Source organism: Arvicola amphibius, chromosome 3, assembly GCF_903992535.2.
Source record: "Arvicola amphibius chromosome 3, mArvAmp1.2, whole genome shotgun sequence".
NCBI lineage: Eukaryota > Metazoa > Chordata > Mammalia > Rodentia > Cricetidae > Arvicola > Arvicola amphibius.
Genome location: NC_052049.1, coordinates 48,866,956 through 48,893,081, shown reverse-complemented (window position 1 = coordinate 48,893,081; position 26,126 = coordinate 48,866,956). Strand labels below are relative to the sequence as shown.

General features: G+C 35.1%; 1 protein-coding gene across 2 annotated transcripts in view; it reads right to left on the bottom strand.

Moving 5' to 3' along the window:
- The window catches only part of Fcho2 (FCH and mu domain containing endocytic adaptor 2), a 96,121-nt gene that overhangs the window by 13,019 nt on the left and 56,976 nt on the right, over positions 1–26,126 (bottom strand). Inside the window, exons 14-20 of one of the 2 annotated variants that reach the window (XM_038321269.1) lie at positions 24,240–24,251; positions 23,835–23,859; positions 22,264–22,306; positions 20,688–20,779; positions 18,481–18,584; positions 13,663–13,792; positions 370–481 (exon numbers count right to left, since the gene is read on the bottom strand). In XM_038321269.1, the coding sequence (XP_038177197.1) occupies positions 370–481; positions 13,663–13,792; positions 18,481–18,584; positions 20,688–20,779; positions 22,264–22,306; positions 23,835–23,859; positions 24,240–24,251 (518 nt within the window). The remainder of the gene's footprint in view (positions 1–369; positions 482–13,662; positions 13,793–18,480; positions 18,585–20,687; positions 20,780–22,263; positions 22,307–23,834; positions 23,860–24,239; positions 24,252–26,126) is intronic. The other variant, XM_038321268.1, reaches the window with a different exon arrangement.

The window sequence follows — 26,126 nt, the reverse complement described above, 5'->3', positions numbered from 1 at the left end:
CACATAGTAAGTACTTAGTGAATGAATATACGTTGAGCATTATTTAAGTAGCTTGGTGGGTAAGAATGCTTGCTGCTCTCAGAGTTGACCCAACTTCAGCTCTTAGCATCCACACCAGGAAACCCACTCCAGGTCCAGCTCTAACACCCTCTCCAGCCTTGCGGGTAACAGGCATGCATACGGCCTGTGTACATGCATGCGGAGAATATACACACATAAAACACAAATAAAACCTTAAAGCAGGTAGAACTTTTCTCAAAAGCAAGATGCTAAACCAATTCTACAAGGACCCAAAACACCTCGTCTACATCTCTTTAGAACAGTGCCCACCCCCAAACACAAGTGCATACGTATATATTTAAAACTAACTTGGTAGGATCTGCTCCTTTAAAGTAGGCATTGACAGATTCTGTAAGGGCGATTGCCACAGGTAAGGTGTCCTGGTTTCCAAGACTGACTGGGCTGGGACCCCGTGACACACCTAAAATAGACATAATTAATTTGTTAAATTATTCTAGACATATACCAAATACTAAGATTCATACCATAAATACCAAGACAGACTGATGTTAGGTTGTCAGAAAAGACCTTATTACTGATTTCATTGATGCTGCAAAGTATAAACCTAGAGGTTAAGAAAGACATCATAAAACAAATTAGAACATAATGTGAATCTCACACACACACACACACACACACACACACACACACACACACACACAGAGAGAGAGAGAGAGAGAGGTCTGGAACAAACTTACTTTTAAATGGAAAGAGATATACAGGATGGTTAAGGAATGTCAAAAACTAAAAGTCATTGAAACAAAGAGTTAAAATAACTACTGTGGCCTCCATAACCCTTCAGATATAAATATTTTTTTAAGGTTTATTAGTCACAGGCTAGTCACTTCAAGGCATGATATTTAAATTTTGTCTGTTACATTTCTCAAATAATAATAGTTCATATACTACTTATTACTATAATTCTCTAAATTCCTCTTTGATGCTAATATAACCTTAGTTATATAACAGTTGGGGTTAGATATCGTTCAGATTTTGAACTATTTCATGTAGAGTATTTGCATCTTTATCCACCCCTTTATCCCTAACATAGAAGCCCCAATTCTAAAACGTTCCAAAAATCGAACTTTGAGAATTATTACCAAAGTTCTGGATTTTCAGATTTTGAATTTCTAGATTGCAGGTGTTCATCTTGTATTGCAATCCCATATTACTTTGCCTGAATAAATGTTTGACTAACATAATTATTTTAAAAATTGATTTAATTTTCATTCAGACAAAACACCTTCTTAATCGTATCATATTGGAATTTTAGGCTAACAGCACATGCCTTTTTAATCCCAGCACTCAAAGAGGCCAGCCTAGTCTACAGAGTAAGTTCTAGGACAGTTTCCAAAGCTGCACATAGAAACCCTGTCTTGAAAAATCAAAATAAGTAAATAAATAAATAGGCAAATATAGTTTGGGAATTTTAAAAGCATAATAAAATTCTGAACAAATCTGTAAACTAAACTGAGATGTTAAGCTACCTTTAACTAGTTTATTATCACTGGGGCCAAACACCTGGCACAACTCAAAAAGAACAGTTATTTATACTGGCTCACGGCTAAGTCACAGGACTTAGTTCCTAGTGGTTGTCCTCATATGCTTCTGCAGAGTATCATGGTGACAAAAGCATACGCTGGAGGATGACAGGAAGCAAGGAAAGAGAAAGGTATAGGGGAGCAGACATAACCTTCAAAGGCCATGACTTTCTTATTTATGAAGGTCCTAGACACTTTACATTAACATGCGCAATCCTCCAACACACTGTCACCAGTCTGGGAGCAGAGCATTGAACTCAAGAGTGGCAGGGCACATCTCATATGTCTTTAATCGACACAAACTACCTCCCCACTGAGACAGCACACTGCCTTGCTTTTCTGCACAGATGTGCTCTTCAGCATTGGCTTTACCACCACTGCAATGGCTTCCCTAAGTTAGGCACTCATTTAACCACAGTGCCTGACGCCTTGTGACCAAACCTAATCTTATAAACAATGACAACAGATATTTCATAACCTTAAGAGACCAGGAAGATCTGTTGCTCTAGACTTGGAAGGAATTTTGATTTAGAAGGTTCTTTATAGTTATGAAAAGAACTTTAGTGCTGAAAATTACATGGAGACCAAAACTAATGATTTTCCTTCAGGAAAAGTAAATTCTCCAAAATGAACAGTAAGTAATTCTATGTGAAAATCAGAATTCAGTAATTCAAAATTCATTCACAAAATAACAACAGTCACTACAGGTTAAATAAATTATATCTGAAATTCCTGGGACCAGAAAAGTTTCCATTTTTAGCTTTTTCCAATTTGGGAATATTTATGTAAGCTCTGCCAGTTGACCATCCATAATCTTAAAACTTTTGCTATCTAAAAGGCTCTGGAATCTGAATCTCTGTTGAAAATCTTCAGATTTCAGAGCATTTGAATCAAGGATTTTCAAGTAACAGGTGACAAGCACTCTGCTAAAGAGGCTGAAAAATAAAGAGATGGCTTTTTAAATAACAAGGCCTAGTTCTGCAGAACAGACAGGTATGGTCTGGAATAGATGGGTGGGATACGAAGAGGAGAGTGCTTTCATGATCAGAGCACATAATCCTTCTACATTCACTCTCCTGTTTACAACAGCTAGAAACTGTAAACAGCCTGGGTGCCCATCAAGAGGAGAGGAGAAAAAGAAAATGTGGTAGTATGAACAGTGGGATTTTAAACAGTCATAAAGAAATGTTAAGTGACATTTACAGAATATGGGTAAAAAGGGAACTATGTTAAAAAATAAGCAAGACTCAAAAACAAATACATGTTCTCTTTCATATATGACATCTATATTTAAATGTGTGTGTGTGTGTGAATGCATGCATGTTTGTTTGTAGGTCATGAAACTAAAATGGAAACAAAGAGAGCTTAAGGGATAGAAGGGGATAAAGAAGATGATAACAGAAAGGGAGCTACCAGAAAAGAAATAAAGGACTGTGTAAGAGAGAGGCAGGGAGAACAGCACTGGAGGGGGACAAAATATACAAAATTGGCACAAGGAAATTTTTAAGTTAACTTAAAAATTAATTTATAGCTGGACAGTGGTGATGTACACCTTTAACCCAAGCACCTGGGAGGCAGATGCTGGCGGAATTCTGTAAATTTGAGGACAGCCTGGTCTACAAGAGATAGTTCCAGGACAGTAAAGACTGTTACACAGAGAAAGCCTATCTTGAAATCGCCCCCAAAATAATAATAATAAAAAATAAAAAAATTTAGAACATACCACTGTCAAAATTCAAAAGAAACAATCTTATGATTACTCTAAGTATCAAATGATCCCGAATGAAAAGGAGTATCTGACAGAGGTTTAAATCTTTATTAAAATGATTAGGTAAAAGATAAGGGATTAATCAACAGGCATGAGTTTGATCATGTAAGCGAGAAAATGTTAAGAAAAAAATGCCAGGTATGAATTCACTGATTCCAACTATAAATACATGTTTATAAACAGGCAATGTCTATAAAACCTAAGTTTGAATCCATCAACTCTTTCTAACATTCTAAGCAGAAGGTCATCAGAATTTAAGGTCATCACATTTTTAGGCAAAGATGAAAACTCCTTTTTGCTTCTTTTTTTTTTTTAAGCTGTGGCAAAACATATGACAAAATTTATGGTCTTACTTCTACTTCCATTTTCTTATCTTTTATTTTTTAAGGCAGGGTCTCACTGTTCTTGCCAATTTTTAGGTGCACAGTTAAAAGTACAAAGAAAGAAAACAAGAAATACTGTACAACTATTTCTACCATGTGTTCCCATAACTGAAAACTGAAACTCTATACCCATTACAATTACCCTACATACCTATACCCTCACTTTACCTAGCCTCTGGCAACCACCACTGTATTTTCTGTTTCCATGAGCCTGACTCTATCTCAAAGAAGTAATACATATCGAAATCACTGAATTTATACCAAATGATACAGAACTGACATTACTATTTCTTCAATTACAAGAAATAATCAAGAATAGGAATCACCCCATATACATAACACACATCCAATCCCATATGGGTCTGCCAGGTCCTTGAATATAATATAATGAAGAAACTGATCAACTATTAATTGGATATATGCTGGAAGCATCAGAATTTGAAGGGGAAAAAAAGGTGTGTCAATAGCAAAGGTTTTAAAAAAAAAAAGGACTTTTCCATCACATGGCAACAAGCCAAGGAAATTATAAGGAAATATCCTACTTGTTCTTTATACAAACACCACTACCTACAGGAAGTAACCCAAAGTACTGTGGGACAATGGTCTTTTATCCTGTCACTTGTATTATTTTTAATAAGATGCTGGTTGGCCAGTAGTCAGGCAGGAAGTAGAGGTGTGGCAATGAGAATTATGGGAAGAGGAAAGTTTCAGTCTGTAGTTGTCACCCAGATGCAGAGGAAGCAAGATGTGACTGCCACGCCGAAACAGGTACCAAGCCACGTGGCTAACACTGACAAGTATTACGGGCTAATAGAAGTTATAAGAGTTAGTAAGAAGCCTGAGCTAATAGGTCAATCAATTTATAATTAAACTGTATTTCTTTGGAACTGAACAACTGGAGGACCAGGTGGGACAGAAACCTCGGTCAACACCAAAGGGTACTCAAAAGGAATGAAACCTGGCAGATGGGTGTGTTCCATTTTGTAGCATTTGGAAAACTAAAATATGAACACCACACCATTGATACCTATTCAGGTTTTCAATAGACAACTGCCAGAACCTGGAAACAACCTAAATGCCCCTTGACTGAAGAATGGATAAGGAAATGTGGTACATTTACACAATGGAGAACTACACAGAAGAAAAAAAAAATGACATCTTGAATTTTGCAGGCAAATGAATGGAGCTAGAAAACATTATTTTGAGTGAGGTAACCCAGACACAGAAAGACAATTATCACATGTACTCACTCATAGGTGGTTTTTAAATATAAAGCAAAGACAACCAAGCCTACAAACCACAATCCCAGAAAACTTAGACAACAATAGGACACTAAGAGAGACTTACACAGATCTAATCTACATGGGAAATAAAAAGTAGAAAAAGACAAGATCTCCTGAGTAAATTGTGAGCATTGGGGAGGGCTGAATGGGGTAAGGGAGAAGAAGGGAGGAGAGTAGAGAAAAATGTAGAACTCAATAAATATCAAAAAAGAAAAACAACAACAACAACAAAAAAAAAAGATATGCTAAATAAACAGAAAGGGGTAATAAACCCCACAGAAACAAATTGCATAATACTTTATTAACTTTGAATTTTCTAAATGCTAATGAGAAAGGAATAAAAGCTGCAGACAGACACTGGATAGTAGAAAAACCTTCAGAATTAAATCAGCTGAAATACTTTAAAAAAAATGTGTTGACCTCAGAGTGGAAAACAGGATATGTGTTATGTTCGGGAAGGGATTTGCTCAGAAGAAGAAAGGCTATGGATACTATCAAAATTGATAAAGCTTCTATACGAACGAGAGACCTCTTATTACAAGAGATGATAGTTCATCAAGCAGCATGGCTGTTTAATCTAAACTAACCTATAAAACTAAAGAATGCTTTTTATTTGATCAGCTTTTACTTGCCAAAAGGGAATCTCCAAAAATTTAGGGTCAGGGAAGGGTTTTGTTTCTGTCTTTTCAGGAAAAGAAAGAAGTACGAAGACCACTGAACAAACGTGACATAAGAAGAAAAAGGACAAATCATCTAGAAACACTGGCCCATGAAAAAGGATAGAGCAGCCTATTGGTATATTACATTTCTAACAGGATAAAATTTCATAAATCTTCCCAAATGTTTGTTTCTGCTGTTTTCTACAGACATATAATGCAAATGGTCTTTTTGTCATCCCAGTTCAATAAAAAATTAAAGCTGGCTTTGAAGTTGGAGTGTGGTTCTCTTCTTTTCTAAACTCAAGCATGCTTGTTAAAGTAAAATCCAGAATCTCTGTCTTTTGTCAGAAGAGACACCTAATATGGGACAGAAGAAAAACAAAAATTAAAGGACTATTTTATTGCTTCTAATCTCATAATCCTTTGGCTTTATTTTGATTCCTTAAGGCTTTTCTTAAGGTATAAATATTTTCGGGGCTGGAGAGGTGCCTCAGAGGTTAAGAGCACTGGCTGCTCTCCCAGAGGTCCTGAGTTCAATTCCCAGCAACCACACGGTGGCTTACAACCATCTATAATGAGATCTAGTGCTCTCTTCTGGCTTGTAAGCATACATGCAGGGGCAGAACATTGTATACATAATAAATGAAGCATTTTTTTTTAAAAAAGAAACAAATGTATAAATATTTTCTCAAAATTTATAGGATTACTATACATGTATTTTAAAGTTTTTGTCATGATATTAATGGACATATAGAGTACTAACTAATATAAAAGAGGTTTTATCTACCTTCCTGTACATGATTTCAGGTTTGAATCTCTATCAGTTTTCTGCAGTGAACCATGGGTACACCTAACAGTAAGTCTCCAAAGGGAGGTTGCAGCCCCACAACGACAATTCCTCCACTGATAACACCACTAAGCTGAATGACACCACCTAAAGATCGGCTTTGGACTACAAACTGCTCATAACAATTTCAAGGCAGCTAGCTAAAATGATCCAGCCTCACAAACTACTCTAGCCAGGACTTGAGACAAGCCCTGCACTTTCCCACTGTGCAGAGACTGGACAACTACATACAGTTATGTCTCCCAAGACTTGACAATTAACCCAAAATTTTCTTTTCAGGGTTCCCTAAAGATGTCGTTGCCCCAAGACAGCAGAAAGTAAATTTAAGAAGACAATGCCCACATTTCCAAGAGGTGGGTGGGTGGTTTTTGGTTGTTCAATGAGTTATGGATATTTGTCATTGTTTAGGGGGGTTGGTCAGGAAAGAAGCTATACAACAGAGATTAGATTCAGAGTTCTTGTTTTGATAAGAAGGGGGTATAGATATGATAGGATAAAAGGGTAGATTATTAAATCTACTCTGAAAAGAAAAAAGGGAAGATACTGATATAAGACAAAAAGGTAGATTATTGAATCTACCTTTAAAAAACAACTACTATCTTTAAATATTTTACACTAGATTGGACTTTTGTATAATGCTACAAACTTGAGATTAATTTTGTTAGAACATACTGTACATACCTTTCTAAACTTGTTCAAAGTACTGTGCCTATATAGCTCATTCAACAATATAATACAAATTTCTAGTCCTTGAAAGTTGTTATTACCAACTATTTAGGATAATAAGGAAATATAAGTTAGTAATCACCTATAACAATCAAACTTGGTAGTCACATTAGGTATGTTACAAGATCGAAGAGATATATTTTAAATAGACATGTTGTCTTCAAACACTTCAGAGATCTATAGAATATGACATTTAAGATGTTCTAATAGCATAGGTTTTTTTAATTTGTTGGTGGTGGTGTTTTTGGCTTTTTTACTCACTGCCCTAATTATTAAATTTAAAACAATGTGTGTATATATACATACACACAAACAGCAACCATGTAAAAAGTACAAGATTACTTGCCTTCATTAATTCTCATGTATCTGAACCATATTAACTATATTTCATACAGAAAGATATTTCTGTTGTAACAAAAGAAAAAAACAAAACCCTCAACTCAAGTGTTAAATTATAAATTCCATAGAGTATCAGTGAGACGGTTTATGGATCAAAAATAGGAAATAACGTCCAACTCTTTCCAATGAAACTTTCCAATTGTTGCCAACCTAGGTTTTCATCTTAAAGTACTTCAGATCTACAGCAAGGGATTTAAGATGTTTTAATAACATAGGTTCTTTTTTCATGATAATGAGACATGCCTGCTCCTGGAAGCACCAATCTACTTCAGAGAAGATGAGGGGCATCAAAGAAACTCCACATAGAGCTTACTTTCTTTGTGGCAAAAACTAAGCCACTGGGCAAGAAAATGCCCTTGCCTCGACTGCTGACAGCATGCTGTCCTAATCGGACATGCAGGACACAAAGGACAGTGACTACAAACCTTGTCAAAACAAGGTAGGGCCATCACCCAAAAATCCTGCTTCATAGAAAAGTCTGTTACATATTCTAAGCCTTTAGGCCAACGTTGGAGAGGAATCTTGAGTGACTGTCCAGGCAGCCAGCTGTTTCTGTCATTTCTAACATTTCTGGAAGTTGCTTGCTTGCACTTCGTGCTTTCTCACTTATTATTTCCTTCTCAGGTCTCTGAGGAAGTTGAAGACTAGAAAATTATGATTTTCCTTGTTTACCAAACTCAGATTAAAAAAAAAAATCACGGTCTGGAGAGATAGCCCAGAGGTTTAGAGCACTGGCTGCTCTCCCAAAGGTCCCAAGTCAATTCCCAGCAACCACATGGTGGCTCACAACCATCCATAATGAGATCTGGTGCCCTCTTCTGGCCTGCAGGCATACATGCAGACAGATCACCGCATAAATAATAAATAAATCTTCAAAGAAATTTTTTTAAAAAAAAAATCACAAAAGAAATGTAAAGTATATAAGGTCGAGAGATATAAAAAGGTAATTTTAAGTTGGTAATGCAAGTCAGGATAGAAACAGAATTAGGTACAACACTTTGGACTCACCAAGATAGGATAGATAATGGAGTATTTTCTCTGAATTTGTCAGATGCAAATGGACTAGACACTGTTGATGTATTTATTGCCTGCATATATTACATATAGTTATTGTACTTATTGCATATAGTTTTTCTTATATTAGCTATAGCCCTTTTATTTTAGACAAAAAGGGGAAATGCTTGCCTAAAGATCAGAGTGCAGAGCTAGCCATTCTAGTCAGGCATACAGGCCTGGGGGTGATGGCTCACACCTTTAATTCCAGCACTAGGGAGTTGGAGACAAGAAAGGATATGGCTGGGCAGAGAAAGGAATATAAGGAAGGAGAAGACAGGAGCTCAGATATGGTCAGAGGATGCAAGTCCAAGGACAGGGTCGTCCTTTTGGTCTGAACATCTATAGATGTAAAAAGTCGCTTGAAAGGCTGGTTGCACTGCTTCTCTGATCTCTCAGCTTTCACCCTCTAACATCTGTCTCCACACTTTTATTATTAAAACCAATTAGAGTTTGTGCAATAAGGTAGGATCAAATAATACTTGATATCACAATGTATTGAATGCTTACTTATGTTGCAATATGTCAGAATTCTCTTCCTAAGATTCAACAATCTTCCATGACACGCACATATTAATTTTTCACCTTCTTGCTACTGTAACACTACTGTAAATGTTACTGTTACAATTGGGAATAAAACCAACTCTTTTGAGATCCTGCTTTCCATTTCTTTCAATATGTGTCTAGAAGTCAAGTTGCTAGATCACAGTTAATTTTACTGTCAATTTTCTGACCAGCTGCTATGCCATTCTCCACAGCAGCTATAAATTTTACAGTCCTAACCAACACAGCACAAAGGTTCTCGATGATTTTCATCAAATCCTCACCAACATGTGCAATCTTCTAACTATGATTTTTTTGTCATTTGTTTGTTTTGAAATAATGAGGATCAAACTCAAGAACTCAAGCATAAGAAGCAAGGGTTCTACCAGTGACTTATATCCTAGTTCAATGAATTTTTTTATGAAGGAGGATTACACATCTGGTCCCCTGAAGCTGGAGGTTCTACATTTGTAGGTTCAGCAGCTTGTATAAGTGAGGAAACGCCTTTTTCTTGTCTCCAATCCCTGAACAGAACAGTATTACAACTACCTATATAGTGTTTATCTTGTATTACACATTGTAAGTAATCTAAAAATGTTTTAAAGTAGACAGAAAGATGTATACAGGCTACATAAAAACACAATGTCATTTTATATAAGGAACTTGAGCATCCATGGATTATTTTGTATCATTGGAGGTTGTAAAAAGTAATCCCCAGGGCTGGAGAGATGGCTTAGAGGTTAAGAGCTCTGACTGCTCTTCCAGAGGATCTGGGTTCAAGTCCTAGCACCCACATGGCAGCTCACAACTATGTGCAACTCCAGTTCCAGAGGATCTGATGGCACCCATGGTAAAACACCAATGCACATAAAATAAAAATGCGGGTGCTCAATGACAGAGCAATTGATAAACAGCTACAAAGCCCCGTATTTGTTCAACAATACTAAACTAAAAAAAAATAAAATTACCAAGTCAGTTAATCATTTCAGTTTTCCAATTTGTTCATATGATTAGAATTCTTGAACTAATTTCCCCATAAACTGTCATGCTTCTTATGAAATACTGGCAAGCAAAGAGTTAGAAGATTGACTCAAAACCACCTTACCATTTGGTACATTCACATTTGTGTTATCTAATTTTCTTTTCAAAACCATATTGCGCATGTACACTTCAAAATAATGAACTTATAAAGGAAATATTTATCTGTCTACAACAATAAGCTTATCTTTATCTAAGCATTTTTTTCAAAGTGAAAACAATTTGTACCCTTAACAAGTATATTTTCATTTTCAATTTGGTTTAACTGCTCCATATTTAAATAGCTTTAAGGTCTGAAAATACAGAGTCTGAGCATCCAAGGTAAACTTATAAAGAAAATATTTACTTGTTTAAAATAATAAGCTCATTCTATATTTTTATTTAAACATTTTAGAGGTGAAAACAACTCATAGTCTTAATAATATTTTCATTTCCAATTTTGGTTTAACTACTACATATTTAGATAGCTTTAAGTTCTAAAAACAAAGAGTCTGAGTATCTAGGATAAACAGGATACAGAGTACCTTTCTTCAACACAAGACATTCATACATAATTTTTTTTCGATACAGTACTCGGGTGGCCTTTGCTCTCATAGTATAAGTATTATAATTTAATTTTTTTAAGATTTATTTTTTTAAATTTATATGTATGGGTGTTTTGCCTGCATGTGTATGCCTGTTTAGTTGTCAGTTACCAAGTGGGTGCTGGGAATTGAAAGCAAGAGCAGCCAGTGCTCTAAACCACTGAGCCAAGTCTCCAGCCTATTTTATAACATTTTTAAAGCTGACATGTTTTGTTTCTTTTCTAATCACTCTATTCTGACACCTTGAGAGTTCCAATCTATTGATTTTTTTAATGCTTAGGCAGAATGGAAGAAAATGTAAAAACAGTATACATTTTTCTAACTAGGGATCTGGTCTCGTACAGTGACTGAACATAATTATTAGCACAAAACTGAGATAGTTAATATTAGGATTATTTTTGACTGCTGACACACCATACATAAGTGAAACATCACAGACAGCTTTAGAAGCATTAGTTACATGAATACTTCTTCTGATGCAGTACCTGGTGATGTCTCACTGTGCTTTTCAATTTCAGAGAGTGTCCCAATCAAATTATGGTCTTCTATCACATTTAAATAAGATAAAACATTGCAGGGAAAGAAAACATTTTCAAGAAAGAAGAAATTTCAAAACAACAACCTCAAATCTAAACAAAGCTTAATAATCCTAACAAAGAAAGAACTGTTTAGGTGAGCTGAAGACCATCTGGTGTTAAAACTCAGAATCCATCTGCTTTGCCTGCATCATCTCTGCCACTTGCCACTGGATCTCCTACTGCCAACATTAGGAACTAAACCAATAAACAAACACATACCAGCTCAATCAAAATCAACTTAGCATTGCCATCACAAAAGAAAACCTTCTGAAACAGGCACATCAAACGAACTGCATGCATCCCAGGACAAATGCAAATGCAGCATTTATAGATCTGTAACGTTTATAGATCACAGTATCGTGTAGATGTCAAGAGCTGGATACCCCCATAGGCATCGACAAAACTAAAGTTCATTTTGGTTATTCAAGCTACACGATGAATTTCCAGTAGGGCCAATCTATTCTTAGAAGTACAGATTTTGTGGAAATAAAATTAAGAAAACCACAAAAACAAAAATAAGGTTGTTCATTAAAAGAAAATAATTATTAATTATTCTCAATTCATAAATTAAAAACATAAAAATGCTATGTAAAACGCAGTGTGAAGTAAGATGGTAGTGGCAGACTTGAACATTTAGAAATCAAACCATTTACATTTTCTTCTAGCCTACACTACTTATGCTATTTTTATAATCGTCAAACAGACAAGATGCATTTCTTATAAGTAAGCTAGGACAAATTAAAATGGATTTACTTAAATTAGCTTAATTATAGTTATCACTCACAAACAGCATGTATCACAATCACCTGAAAAGCATGTAAAAGCTTGGTCCCACTCCTGAGTGTCTGACTTTAAATGTCTACATTTCTCTTAGTACCCAGATGGCATAGATGTTGTAGAATCAACAATACCAGCAGAAGCAAAAGGACCAGCTTTAACTGTGATGGAAACAGTTGCACCTGAAACAGCTGGGAGTATGTTTGTTCTTAACAGTGATATGAATTAGAAAAATAATTTTAAAAAAATTAAAGAGAGAGAGAAGACTGGAGAGATGGCTCTGAGTTTAAGAGCACTGGTTTCTCTGCCAGAGGTCATGAGTTCAACTCCTAGAAACCACATGACGGCTCACAACCATGCATAATGAGATCTGGTGCCCTCTTCAGACACGCAGGCATAACATGTAGGCAGAACAGTGTATACATAATACAAAACTCTTTAAAAAAGGGGGGGGGGATGAGAACATATAAAAATCCTGATCAAGGAAATAAGCTAAAAAATTCTTGAGCAAGGCCGGGTGGTGGTGGCACACGCCTTTAATCTCAGCACTCGGGAGGCAGAGGCAGGCGGATCTCTGAGTTCGAGGCCAGCCTGGTCTACAAGAGCTAGTTCCAGGACAAGCTCTAGAAACTACAGGGAAACCCTGTCTCGAAAAAAACCAAAAAAAAAAAAAAAAATTCTTGAGCAAATTATAGTTGCAGTAAAACATTGCTTTTATTTACGAAGGTTTAAGTTATATAAATAATTTCAGTCTAATAATTACTTTTAATATTTGTAATATATTCCTTTAGAAATAAACAATTCACCATAAGCACCCAACACTTTCACTGAATAAAAAGTTTCAAGAAATTATTTTCAAACACAAACTTTCTTTTTAAAAAAATGATTTAATTATTTTATTCAGTGCGTGTACTTGTAAGTATATGTATATGTACAACATTGGTAAGTTGATCTGACTCTGTCAGGATCCTCCAGCAATGGAGTCACAGGCAGCCGCGCACTGGCATGGAGATGGAAGCCTCATTTCTCTACTAGAGAAACAGGCACTCTAAGCAGTGACCCACCTCTCCTGCCCCCAGAACACAAACGTTTTTAAAGAATGAAAATGTCAGTTCGAAGTAGAATTGACTGCCATTGTACAATATTCCCTCAACAATGTATACTGACCAACAGTCTACAAACTGACCAATTCACAATAGTTTCAGCTATACTTAAAATACTCCTACTCAGAAAATAAGGACTAAAATAGAAGAGAAAATGTGGTCAGTTTTACAAGTATACGTCCAGAAAAACAAAATTTCCAATTTTAAATTCTTTACTTCCCACTAGAGGAGAAGAGGGGAAAAAAGTGTGTGTGAGTGTGAGTGTGTGTGTAAATGTACCCTTTGTATGCTGACTTTCATAACCAGCAACAGCCACTTACCTACTGTTGGAGTATTGGCAGCACTCAGTGATGCAGATGAAGAGATAGAAGAAGAACTCTCCGCCCGGGCTAAGGGAGCGGTAGGGGGTGGGCTGGTGTTGGAAGTTACAGGTGGGCTGAATGGCCTGGGCTTAAAAACAAACAGTTATTTATCAAAATGCTAAAGCAAGATTTTCTTGTCAGAGAAATGTTTTAAGTCATAACAAATCAAATAACTTTACCATGAATTTCTTTTACCCATGTATTAGATATTATGTCAAATCACTTCCAATTATATACTGAAACCTGATAAGGCTATTTTAAAACAATGCTTTCAAGGTTTTGGACATAAAATATCCTCTGTATTTCAAAAATTAGACATACTAAGGTACTCAGAACTGAAATGAAAGTCCTTCATATCTACTATCGAACAGCCTTCCAAAGATTATGTACACGATAATTTCTATAAATATCAGATTAGTTCTCTGTAGCCTGTCATCAATAGTCACAGAATAAGGAAACACAAATTGTAAATGTTCTAGTTAATACAAACTCAGAAAGGCATATTTTCATGTTTGTTTGTTTTCTAAGTTTTACTATTTACTATGTTTATAGGAAATTGGTATGCAGGAGCCAGATAAGGGTATTGATCCTCTGGGCTGGAGTTACAGATGGTTGTAAGCTGCTCGAAGTAGGTGCTAGGAACCCAATTCTTATGCCTCTACAAGAGCTGCAAACATTCTTAACTACTGAGTCATCTCTCCAGCCACTATATTTTCATTTTTATGAATGTTTTTGAAAGGTATTATTATTTGAACTTTCACTAACGCTTAATATTATTTGTTGCAATAGTTTCCTCTGTAAGTGTTGCTTGTCCCTTACTTTCTGTATTTACAAATCTGTTAACATTTTCTTTTGTAATTTTTACAATACCTCCTTATTAAGAAAGCTACAGCAAACAAAGGTTTGAGAAAAATCTTAATTTTGTTGTTTACTTGTTTAAAAGAGGTCAACTAGAAAGTAACATAAAAATCAAACAGGGAAAATATATCTCCAATTCTTTTATCTTTTACATTGGTAAGTGGACTTTTTCTTTCCAAATTAATTGTTCCAATAATACACTAGTAATACTTCCTACAGTTTTTAAAAACATACCTAGCTTAGTTAAAAATAGTTATTCCCTGCTTATAGAGGCAACAAAAACAAAAAGACACTATTCTCACCTACAAGACATCAAAAACAAACATAAAACCATGTGAGTATTTACATACTAAATTAATCAAATCTTCATTATATTAACAAAAACTTACAGGCATAAAAATAAGACTTAACGATATGAAGTACTTTACAATCTGTAACACCCCCCCACTAGTAATTATTTTTAAGCATCTTTTTTCCTTGGGTACAGCTTGCTTTTTCTTTTTTTTCCTTTTCTTTTTTTGGTTTTTCAAGACAGGCTTTCTCTGTGTAGCCCTGGCTGAGAACAGCTTTCTAATGACTCATCAATCATTACAGTTAATAGGTTGGAAAAACACAGCAGGCAACTGTGTATTTATACAGAAAAGAGGTACAGATACTGCCCAAAGTTATAAACTTGGAAACATCTTCAGTTCAACTACTTTGGGGAAATGTCTCCAGAGGCAAGATGGTTTTTACAGTGCATTTTACAATTCTTATTGGAAAAGGAAAAGTGGTTTTATTCTAAGTGATTTTCTCTTGCTATCCAGCTATCCAACACAGTCGCCAACAGAATTTGGCATTCAGCTAGTGCAAACTGAGGTGTGCTGTAAGTATAAAGGTGAACTTTGAAGATAATGTACATATTAAAAAATGCAAAAATCTCAAAATCATTTATTATGTATATTAAAAATGTTTTGCAATACTAAGTAAAAGATAAGATGGATTTCTGTGCTTTTATTACAAGAAAATTTAAAAGTTTGTATGTTGATGTACATATTCCTCTTGGGTGGAATTCCTCTAAAACTATACGCTAATGGAAGACTTCTCTATACTCAAACTGACTGGCCACTCCCTGAATTCCTGATTTGTCTGGGTACAGCCCCAGACCATTTCTACTGAGCTCCCAGGCTGTACTAGTGCTGCTGTTCTGAGACACCATCTGAGGTAACTACTGTAAGACAACGAGGGTTTCCTTGGGATCGACAGAGAGGGCGCCATTCTATAGTGGTCAATGAGACAACAATCCTCAAAAGTCTAAAGTAGAGATGCCTTTGGGGACTGAATGACCCTTTCACAGAGGTCGCATATCAGATTATCCTGCATATCATATATTTATATTAAGATTCATAACAGTAGCAAAATTTCATTTATGAAGTAGAACGAAAATAATTTTATGGCTGGGGAGTCACCACAACATGAGGAACTGCATTAAAGAGTTGCAGCATTAGGAAGGCCAAGAACCACTGGTCTAAAATAAATGTGTATACCATTTAGTTCAAGAATTTCATTGTAAAAATCACTTAATAAGGAAATACTGAAATGTCTACAAAGCATAGCTATACTAAGTTACTATATTAAAAAAAACTTAGAATTATCAAATTTCTAAAATCTTTAGGACTTTAATTCTACAATGTAGACTTAAACAATGATATAGCTACTTGACATGTTGCTTCCTGAAGTCCCTGAAGTAGTTTCTAGAAGGATCTCAAGGAAGAAAGTTGATAGACATATTCAACTATGAATTCACTTTTAATGATTTTAATTACTTGACACAGGATTCTACTACTTTTAAAAAAGCTTGAAGACTATAAAGAATTCACAATAAATACAATTCCAAAATACTTTAAAGTAAAAACAATAAAAATACGTTATTTATATATATATATATATATATATATGCTTCATATATATATATATATGCTTCATAGCTTTTTGAGCAATCAATCACCTGTATATAACATCCTTACAGTTTTATATATGTTGAAATCACTTAAATCTTACAAAATCAATTTTTATTTTCAGCTTCCCTGGGAATCTTACTAAAGCTTGTCTAACACTGAACAGCTAATATGCCTGTCCTTATACTAACTGTTAACCTACCATCTTTGGTCAAATATTTATGCATTAAGAAAACAATGAAAGAATATATATTAAACTGTTAACTCAGTTATCTTTGGTAATACATGGGATCCAAATTTTTCTGTGTTTTCTAAATTTTCCAACATGTTTAGAGGTTAAAAAAAAGCAAACAAACCAAGTTTTATAATAAAAAATAAAGTTAAGACTTAGTGATTCTAGTCAAGCACTTTAACCCCAGCACTTGGGAGTTGGAGGCAGGTGGATCTCCGTGAGTTCATGGCCAACCTAGTCTACAGAGTGAGTTCCAGGACAGCCAGTGCTACACAGAGAATCCCTGTCTCAGAAAAACATAAATGAATGAATGAATGAATGAATGAATGAATGAATGAATAGATAGACAGACAGACAAACAAACTTAGTGATTCTTATATTATTTAAATTATAGTTATCTCCTTGGGAGCTTACATCTAGTCTTCTCTCATTTTCAGTAAGTCAGTTCACAGGGACAAGAAATGAAAGAGGCTGCCATTTTAAAGTGGCCCTCCATTCAAAGTACATTTCCAATCTATGTACTAGGCTTTATTCAATGTGAACATGAAAGGCTAATACATAATCCAGAAGAGGGAACAGATACTAAGTCTACACAGTGTGATACGCACAGTCACTAACAGAACTACAAGCCAAGTGTATGGCAGCAAGCAGAGAACAATACAATCTGCTGGAAGAATAACCACCAGGAAGCTGATGGATAGCTAGGTCTTAAAGAAAAAGGCCATTTTTGCCTCAGAGAAAACTGTCACTTCAAACAAAGGAGTAGAGTAAGAAAACATGGATGTATCAAACAGCATCAACCAGCTCAATGGTAGCGTGAGGGTACACATGTCATGATGAGGCCCAAAATTCAATCCTATCGCCTTAGAAGAACACAAAAGGAAAAACACAGCATATAGTGTTTGGAGAATAGCCGAAAGTTTTGAGTGGCTGGAAAGATAGGAAAAGGGTAGCTGGGATGTGATGCAGGCTACTGAGACAACTTTATAAGGTATCTCTACATTTAGCTAAAATACCCAAGAAGGAAGAAAATAAGCTTGGCTTTCAGAAATGTAACTACGGTGACTAAGCAGCAAGGAGTGTGAAAGATGAAACAGAAGAGATGACACAGAGGCACAAAGGCCTCACCCGAGTGAGACCACAGATGTTTCTGCCATGACTGATGACTTCTGAAAGCCAGTGCTTCCTATTATTTTGTACTTTTATGTCAGCTAACTGCTTTGGACTTGTCTCCTATGTATAAAATAAAGCTAGAATAGGCAGATGCCCCTTGAAAATCTCCTAACAATAAGGTCTAATACATACCACATTTTCTTTCTTATATATTAAACACAGGCAGAATTACACAAACTTGCCTATTTTGAGACAATGGACACCGCCTTGTGTAATATGCCAACTTTCTAAAAAGCAATCTCTGTCCTCTTGGGCAGTGTGTTGCTTTTCTAGTGTGATTTTCAGACTGTATGAAAGAGAGAGAAGTATGAGTGTAGAAACTTCCTAGTCTTTAAAGACTTTAGAAAAAAGCATTTAACTAAGCAGGGGCATAGAGAAAAATATCTATCTTAAGTCAAAACAATTATACCATTTTTAGGGACTGGTGTGGTAGCAGAGGCAGGTGAATCTTTGTGAGTTTGAGGGCAGCCCACCTACATGGTGAGCACCAGGGCATCAGGTCCATACACTGAGACCCTGTCTCAAAAACAAACAAACCCAAAATAGTTATATAATTTAAAAAACGTGAATACATACTATTTCATTAATCCCACTCAGTTTGCCTGAAGTAAGCTTTGGTCTGGAAGCAGGCCTTGGAGGTGGAACAATGGTGCCTATAGAAAGAGGAGTTGTGGGTCTGGCTGAGGGAGAGAAAAGAGAACTTGAAGAAAATCATTAGTATGTAGCAATCCTGGATAAAGACAAAAGAGCTATTAGAATCCAAAGACCATTCTTCAATTGTGTTACTATAATTAAGGGGATCTGCTGAACAGTGAAAAATCTACCCATCAGGTATCCTTTTATCAGTTACTGCTAATATTCACAATATTACTGAAAACAATCATTAAACTTTCCAATAAAACTGACACACAAAGAAATTTTGTTCTTGTTTCAATTATTTTATACATATAAAAATTAAATCTGGTTTAATTTGATTAAAAAACCAATTCAAATTCAAAGGTCATTTACTACAACACATCTAATTCACAGAGACTAACTAATATGAATGCAAGGCTTTCCAGCTCTGCCTTCAAAATAATGTGAATGTCAAAGCACACTTAACCTTAATTAAACTTTGCAATCTGACTTAAATAGAACCACATTGTAATATTCTTCAAATAATGAAAAGCATTACAAATTTTTTTTTTTGGTTTTTCGAGACAGGGTTTCTCTGTGGCTTTGGAGCCTGTCCTGGAACTAGCTCTTGTAGACCAGGCTGGTCTCGAACTCACAGAGATCCGCCTGCCTCTGCCTCCTGAGTGCTAGGATTAAAGGCATGCGCCACCACCGCCCGGCCATTACAAATGTTTTTAATTTTTTAAAAATAGCACCAAACCAGTACAACTCATTTTTAAAATGTTCATAATATCTTAATTCTTCTTGAATTCTATATGAATAGTGATCACTGTTTCAATGCCATTTGCAATATTTTTATAACTTTAAAAAAATCAGTATCCCTAATTTACAAACTTTTATCATATTAAATGAAATTCAAGTATAAACAATCAAACATATAAGAGTGTGTGTGTGTGTGTGTGTGTGTATAAAATCAAGGTAGGGATGAATTACAGAGGCAGATATTTGAATTATCATTATAAAATCACTAATTTATTTTTGTGCATATGTGAGCATGTGCATGAAGGTCAGAGGACAACTACAGAAATCAGTTCTTTTCTACCATATGGGCTCTGGGGATCAAACTCAGGTCATTAGGCTTGGCCACAATACCACCTGCTGAGTCATATCACTGGCCCTTAAATTATCTCCAAATAGGATGATTTTCAAAACCTCTGGTCCACTCAAAAATATGTGCTATAAGTCAAACATTGAAAAGAACTGCGGGTAGGAAAACTATATTTGCCAAGTTCTCCACATTCACAGATGCGCAAAATTAAAAAAACATAAACCAGCCTATGTAAACACATGAGAAAATAAAATACAAAGCTAAAACTCCTTGGTCATCAATAAGGAGTGGAGGCATGACAGGAAGCAGTAGGAGGGAAAAGGGCAGCAGAGGATGGAAAATAAACTCGCAATAAGGAATTACCATTAGAAAGCACGTCACATGAAAGTATGTGTGCATGCTCCAGAAAGGCAGCCAAAAGCTGGAAGATACTGCTGCCTCCTTTAAATGATAACTGTTTTTTCATGCTACCCATACTCAAAAGAAACGTGTGCCAACCTGAATAATTACAGCACTTCCCTGTGCTATTAGTGGCTATTGTAAAGATATGGTCATGTAAGTGAAACCAGCACTGAACTGAACTTGGTATTTCAAGCTGTGGATGAGTTTAACACAGCATAGGCACTGATACAGGAATTACTGATCAGAAGGCCTGTCCAAGTGTCATTCTAAATGGATTTAAGTCTAGCCCAGTAAAAGTGTGAAATCAATTCTTTCCAATAATCAGAATTATTTTATAAGGAAAACTAATAACAATACTTATTTACACAAGTATTTAAAAATGAATACTATATCTGCATCCCTTAGATAGTGCTTGTAGAAGCTGCTGAAGGAGGTGATTATAATTATTATATAATCCTTAAGTGTTTTAGTGTTCTTTTACTGGTGGTGGTAGTGATAGAACTCATTATTATTGGAAGACAAACTTAAAAAGAGAACTTTATATGATTAAACACAATAAAAAATGGAATCAATCAAGGGAAAAATGCAGCTACTATATTCCCAAAAATAAGATATCTTTCTCATATACATTTTGTCATTTTTGTTTTGTTTCCTTTACCTGACGATGATGAAGCTAGCGAAGCTGAAGAAGTTGAGTCAAGAGGTGATGCAAACAAGGGGTCCCAAGCAAGGAAATCACTGGCTCCTTTCCTAGCACACCATGTTAAAAAAACGGGTTAGCAAATTATTTAATTAGCATTAAATCATTTATTTCTATTCCACAGAATTCTACCAGTTCAATAACTGTGATTAAATAGATGGGCACATGGAGAAATCTAGTCAGCAGACTTAGCCAAGGGCATAAGCAGAATCTACAATATTAACTGTATTGTTAGCAAGGAAAGTCATAAAGATTGGTCTCCTTTGATCATACCTTGCTAGACTCAAATGAATACAAAATACAGTGATTTCAGATTTACAAGTGAAGACAGGCAGCAGTCTAAATGAGCTACCCAATAGTTTCTAACAGTCTGAGTTCTAGCGTAGTCTAGAATAAAATTCAAACCAAGTGCAATATGTATGAAATTTTTTGAGTAGAATGTAAGTCTACTCTGCTAAAATTATTACCATGACCTAAAAATCACATATTTAGTATTTCAACATGCAGCAATGCAAATGTGTTCTACCTTGTACAATAAAACCTGTTATAACTACGTTAAGTGACATCCAAAGACTAAGCTTTAAACAACTTATCTCTAAAACCGTAACAGCACCACTATATTTATTTTGTACCTCACAGGTAACGAATAATCTTTAACTATTAACTTCATTCAGCTAAACTTTTACTCATGTTAAAACATTAACTCAAAGAAAGTACTTTTGGTGGTAGAGAAGTGAAAAGGGACTCATGGAACACTGGCTTAACAATTTTCTTTATTTCCCTTCTTTTTTAAGAGCAACAAAGATGACTGGCTTCTAGCCTTTCCATCTTAATTGAGGTACTTCATCTTGAAGCTCATGACATATGGTCCATTTTATAAGTCACAATCCAAAGTGAAGGGAAAAATGAAACACAGAAATGAGAAAACTTTCATTTAAAAAAACCTGAAAACAAATGTGTATAAACCTAAGATATCAGCATCCATTAAGAAGCGGTAGTAAGGCTCCCAAAGTCAAATGGAGTTAAGAAAAACCATCATAAAAAGACGTTTCATGTGAAAAGAAATTATTAAATATCTTAAAGCCCCAACATGAATTTTACAGTTCAGAAAACAACACAACTAAAACTTAACTGTTTAACTCTAGAAAAAGAGGACAAGGAAAATACAAAAAAATATAAATGTGGTTTTAAAAGGAGTGATTAAGCAAAGCATGAGATTTCCATGCAATATAAATACTGATTATGATACTACAATATCAGTCCTTAAGAATGGCCAGAAGAGGGACAGAAGAGTTACCCACACCCACAGAATGCACAAGATTAAAAGTGTCCCCTCTAGACTATGTATTTTGGATGACAAGTGTCAAGATGTAACAAATGCACTAATCTGGTAAGGGACTTGAGGAGAAGGCTTGGCATATGTAAGGGTAGGAATCTATAAGGGCAATCTCTGTACCTTTCACCCAGTTTTGATCTTAACCTAAAATTGTTTGAAATAATAAAGTCTATTAAAAGAAATAAACAGCAAACTTACTCATTGGGTAGAGAAGATGGTTTTGATTTTGTTAACTCTTCATCTAATTAAAAAATTAAAATATTATGAAAAACTAATAATCCTAAAAGAAAAATATTTTAATTAAAAGATCCTCTATATACTTATATATTCCAGTACTAAGAACAACTTATAAATTTTATAACAGGAAAATTAAATACAAATGATTGTGGGGGAAAAAAATAAACACACTGAATTTCTGTTGATTCTTGATTTCTTTCATTAACTTTTAGAACAAAACATAGACTGTTAACTTTAAAAAGTTTAAGAGCTGGGCATGATGGTTCAGGTCTGTATATAGTCTCAGCACTCAGGAGGCAGAGGTAGGTGGATCTCTGTGAGTTCAAGGGCAGCCTGGTCCACACAGTGAGTTCTAGGATTACATAGAGAGATCTTACCTTGAAAAAAATAAATTAGTGATAAGAATAATTAGAAGAAACATTTAAGTACTTGTGTGCATTCTACTTAAGAATTTTAATTCATGAATTCTGTAATCAGTTTTCAAGTTCTCAGAATACTACTAGTGACTATTATATAATCATCAGTAATGGTGAGCTACTGAAGGAGGTCCTACTCTTTTCTGCTGCATTTTGTATTTGTGCCATGTCTTATTTCATAAGCAACTGACAAGAACAGCATGGAATGAAAGATCATGTCAGTGAATACAAACTTTCCCACACTTTAAATGTTCTATATCGCTAAGCAACAAGAATGACCGCAGTGACTCAAAGTGGGTCCTGCCTGCAGCACATTACAGAGGAGTTAGCACTCTGTACGCTATGCTATTTGCACTAGTTTTCACTTAGCTTATTCTGGATGTTTGCTCTTCTGTCTCAATGTGTTTGCTGCATTACCTTCCACCTGACAGCAACTCCACTTAGCCTAGTTTTCTCTACAACCTCTATCATCAAATATTTCGTTTTAAGGGTAAAATCCTTAATTTTGGTATTTATCATTAATTTAATCGGTGTTATCAATTTTGCTAAACTTTTAATCAAGACCGATTCTTATTTAGCATTCTGTTTACAAAATTACAAAAGCTTCCTATTAAGTCTGATTTATAGCACATAATTCTGCAAAAATATTGTTGCCATCCTAAAATTTTTGGTTATAAACTTGCTATTTTGAAGATATAAAATAGAAACTACAATTGTAATATGACTTTGAAATAAGTAAAGTTCAAGATTACTATTTTATAAAACATTTTCATAATCCCCTCTGCCAAAGTACTGAGGTTTGAACCCAAGGGTTGTGTTCATATTAGGTTATGTTAACAACTGAGCCATATCCCCAGTCCATTTTCATATTCTTAATCAGAAGTTAGTATCTGGCTTTATTGATATTCTAAGAAATTCTATAAGCTGCATGAAAGGTTAAGAAATGTCTCTTAATACAACCAGAAATACTACAGGTAATTTTTCTGCCTGTATAAAATACCCTTCTAGCCAACCAGTTAGACTGGTAAAATGAAAAGAATATTACACAAGACTGAGACTAACAAGCTGCCTGTGTTCTTACAGACATAAAATAACCAATCCCTATGTCAAACTTACTAGATGAATTCCGATTCATCTGCACCTAAAACAGAAATGCAAAAACTAAGTATTACTAAACAAATAATTTAACTTGTAACAAAATATTTGCCAAAATGTTGCTAATAAGAACCTAGTTTTATGTTGTCTTTATTATAACTACTTAACAGTAAATTGCATTTATGAAAACTCTGTAGTTGTAATTGTACCTCTAAATATAAGCATGATTTCAATAGTATAGTAATTGAATTTAGAATATAGTATACATGTACTTAATAAATGTGCTTAAAATGTTAAGACAGTATCTAATGCAAAATACCACAAAATTTACTAGTAATCCAAATTTAACAAAATTTTTAAAATCAAATGTTCAATTACACTAATTCTTTAAAAGTTAATCGGTGAAATATAAAATCTGACACTTACTGGACTGTGCCTCTAGCAGTGCATGGAAAGAAAGAGAAAGACAGTGTTCAGTATAGAATTCAATTCTCTTCGCACTTAATAATTTATCTCTTCCTTCTAAATACCACTTAAAATAAATACATCTTAAAACACATGGTTAGGAGAAATTATGCAAGTTAACCAAATGGGCAACAAAACAAATGCAAAGATAATCTTCCCAAATACAACATTGACTACTAAAATTTTTCTCTGAGTATGAAGTAATACATATTCATTATAAAAGACCTCAACTGGTTAAAGAGATCTGTAACATTTTAATACATATCCATCCCTCTAAGCTTTGGCTCACCTGTATTGTTAATTTGTAGACAGATATTGGGGTTCAACATGAACATCAGAAAAGCAAAGCAGCCAACCACCAGAGAGACCTTTTACCTCTACCAAGTCTTCAGACCGAAGGGGCGAGATCCTGTCTCCACGAATCCTTACACTCCACAGTCCACTAAGTTGCTGTCTCTTCTCCCTTATATTTCTCTCACTGCCCAACCATATCACTCCTGTCTCCACCTTCCCAGTGCTGGGGTTAAAGGTGTGTGATCCCATCTGCTGGGATCACCTCTGTGTAAACTCTATTTCTCTTTTAGACAGAATCAATCTTGTGTAGCCCAGGGGGGCTTTGATCCTGCCTCTGTCTCCTGAGTCCTGAAATTAAAAGGTATGTACCACCACTTCCTGGTCTGTATAGAGCTTTGCCCATGGAATTTCAGGCGAGCTTTATTTATTAAAACACAAATAATATATCACTATATTAATTAGTTGTGCTGTTATACAATTAAAAACTGTCAATCGCTCACGATTCTCTACTTCACATATATAAGTCTCTTTATAACTACATAACAGTCAATGTTAAAATAGTAGTAACAGACTAAAATCCCACTATTAAAATCTTTGAGGCATGCCCTTGAGAATTAAATTATAGAACCATTTTCCTTCATCAAAAATTATTTCCTCCTTCCCTCCCCTTCCTGTGTTACTGGGTATCAAACTAAGGGCATAGTGTTTGCCTGGCAGATGTTCTACCCATGATTTGATACGCAAGAATATGAGTACATGTGTAAGAGAAAAACTTTCACCTTCAAAACATATGTATATATAGACTACTATATATTATACAGAGCATATACTTAAGGTCAGGGGTGGTGGCATATGCCTTTTAATCGTAGCATTCAGGAGGAAGACACAGGCAGATCTCTGTGAATTCAAGGCCAGCATGGTCTACATGTCATATACCAGGTCAGTCTGTCTCAAAAATAAATTAAAATATAAAAAAATAAATTAAAACACGCATACAAATTAGATATCATAAAATGGCAAGAACTTCATTATTAAGAAAACCAACTTTTGGGGGTCTGGAGAGATGGCCCAGAGGTTAAGAGCACTGACTACTCTTCCAGAGGTCCTGAGTTCAATTCCCAGCAACCTACATGGTGGTTCACAACCATCTGTAATGAGATCTGGCGCCCTCTTCTGGCCTGCAAGCATACATGGAGGCTGATCACTGTGTACATACTAAATAAATCTTTAAAAAAAATTTCAAAGAAAACCAACTTTTAAACAATGGCAATATGCATACACACACACATCTCATTCTAAAACATGATTTTCCCTTTGGTAATACTTCTGAATTCATAATATATATTATCAGTGTATTTATGACTTTAGTTTTTTTTTAAATTTCATCACTACTGTGTGTGTAGGATGCACGTGTGTATGGATGCAGGCACACGTGTGGGTGGAAACCAGAAGACAACTTTGGAAAGTCAGTTCACTCCTGGACTTGAGCTCACACAGCAGGTGTTCTTAACAGCTGAGACATCGCAATGGCTACATCATTACTTTATTTCTTCC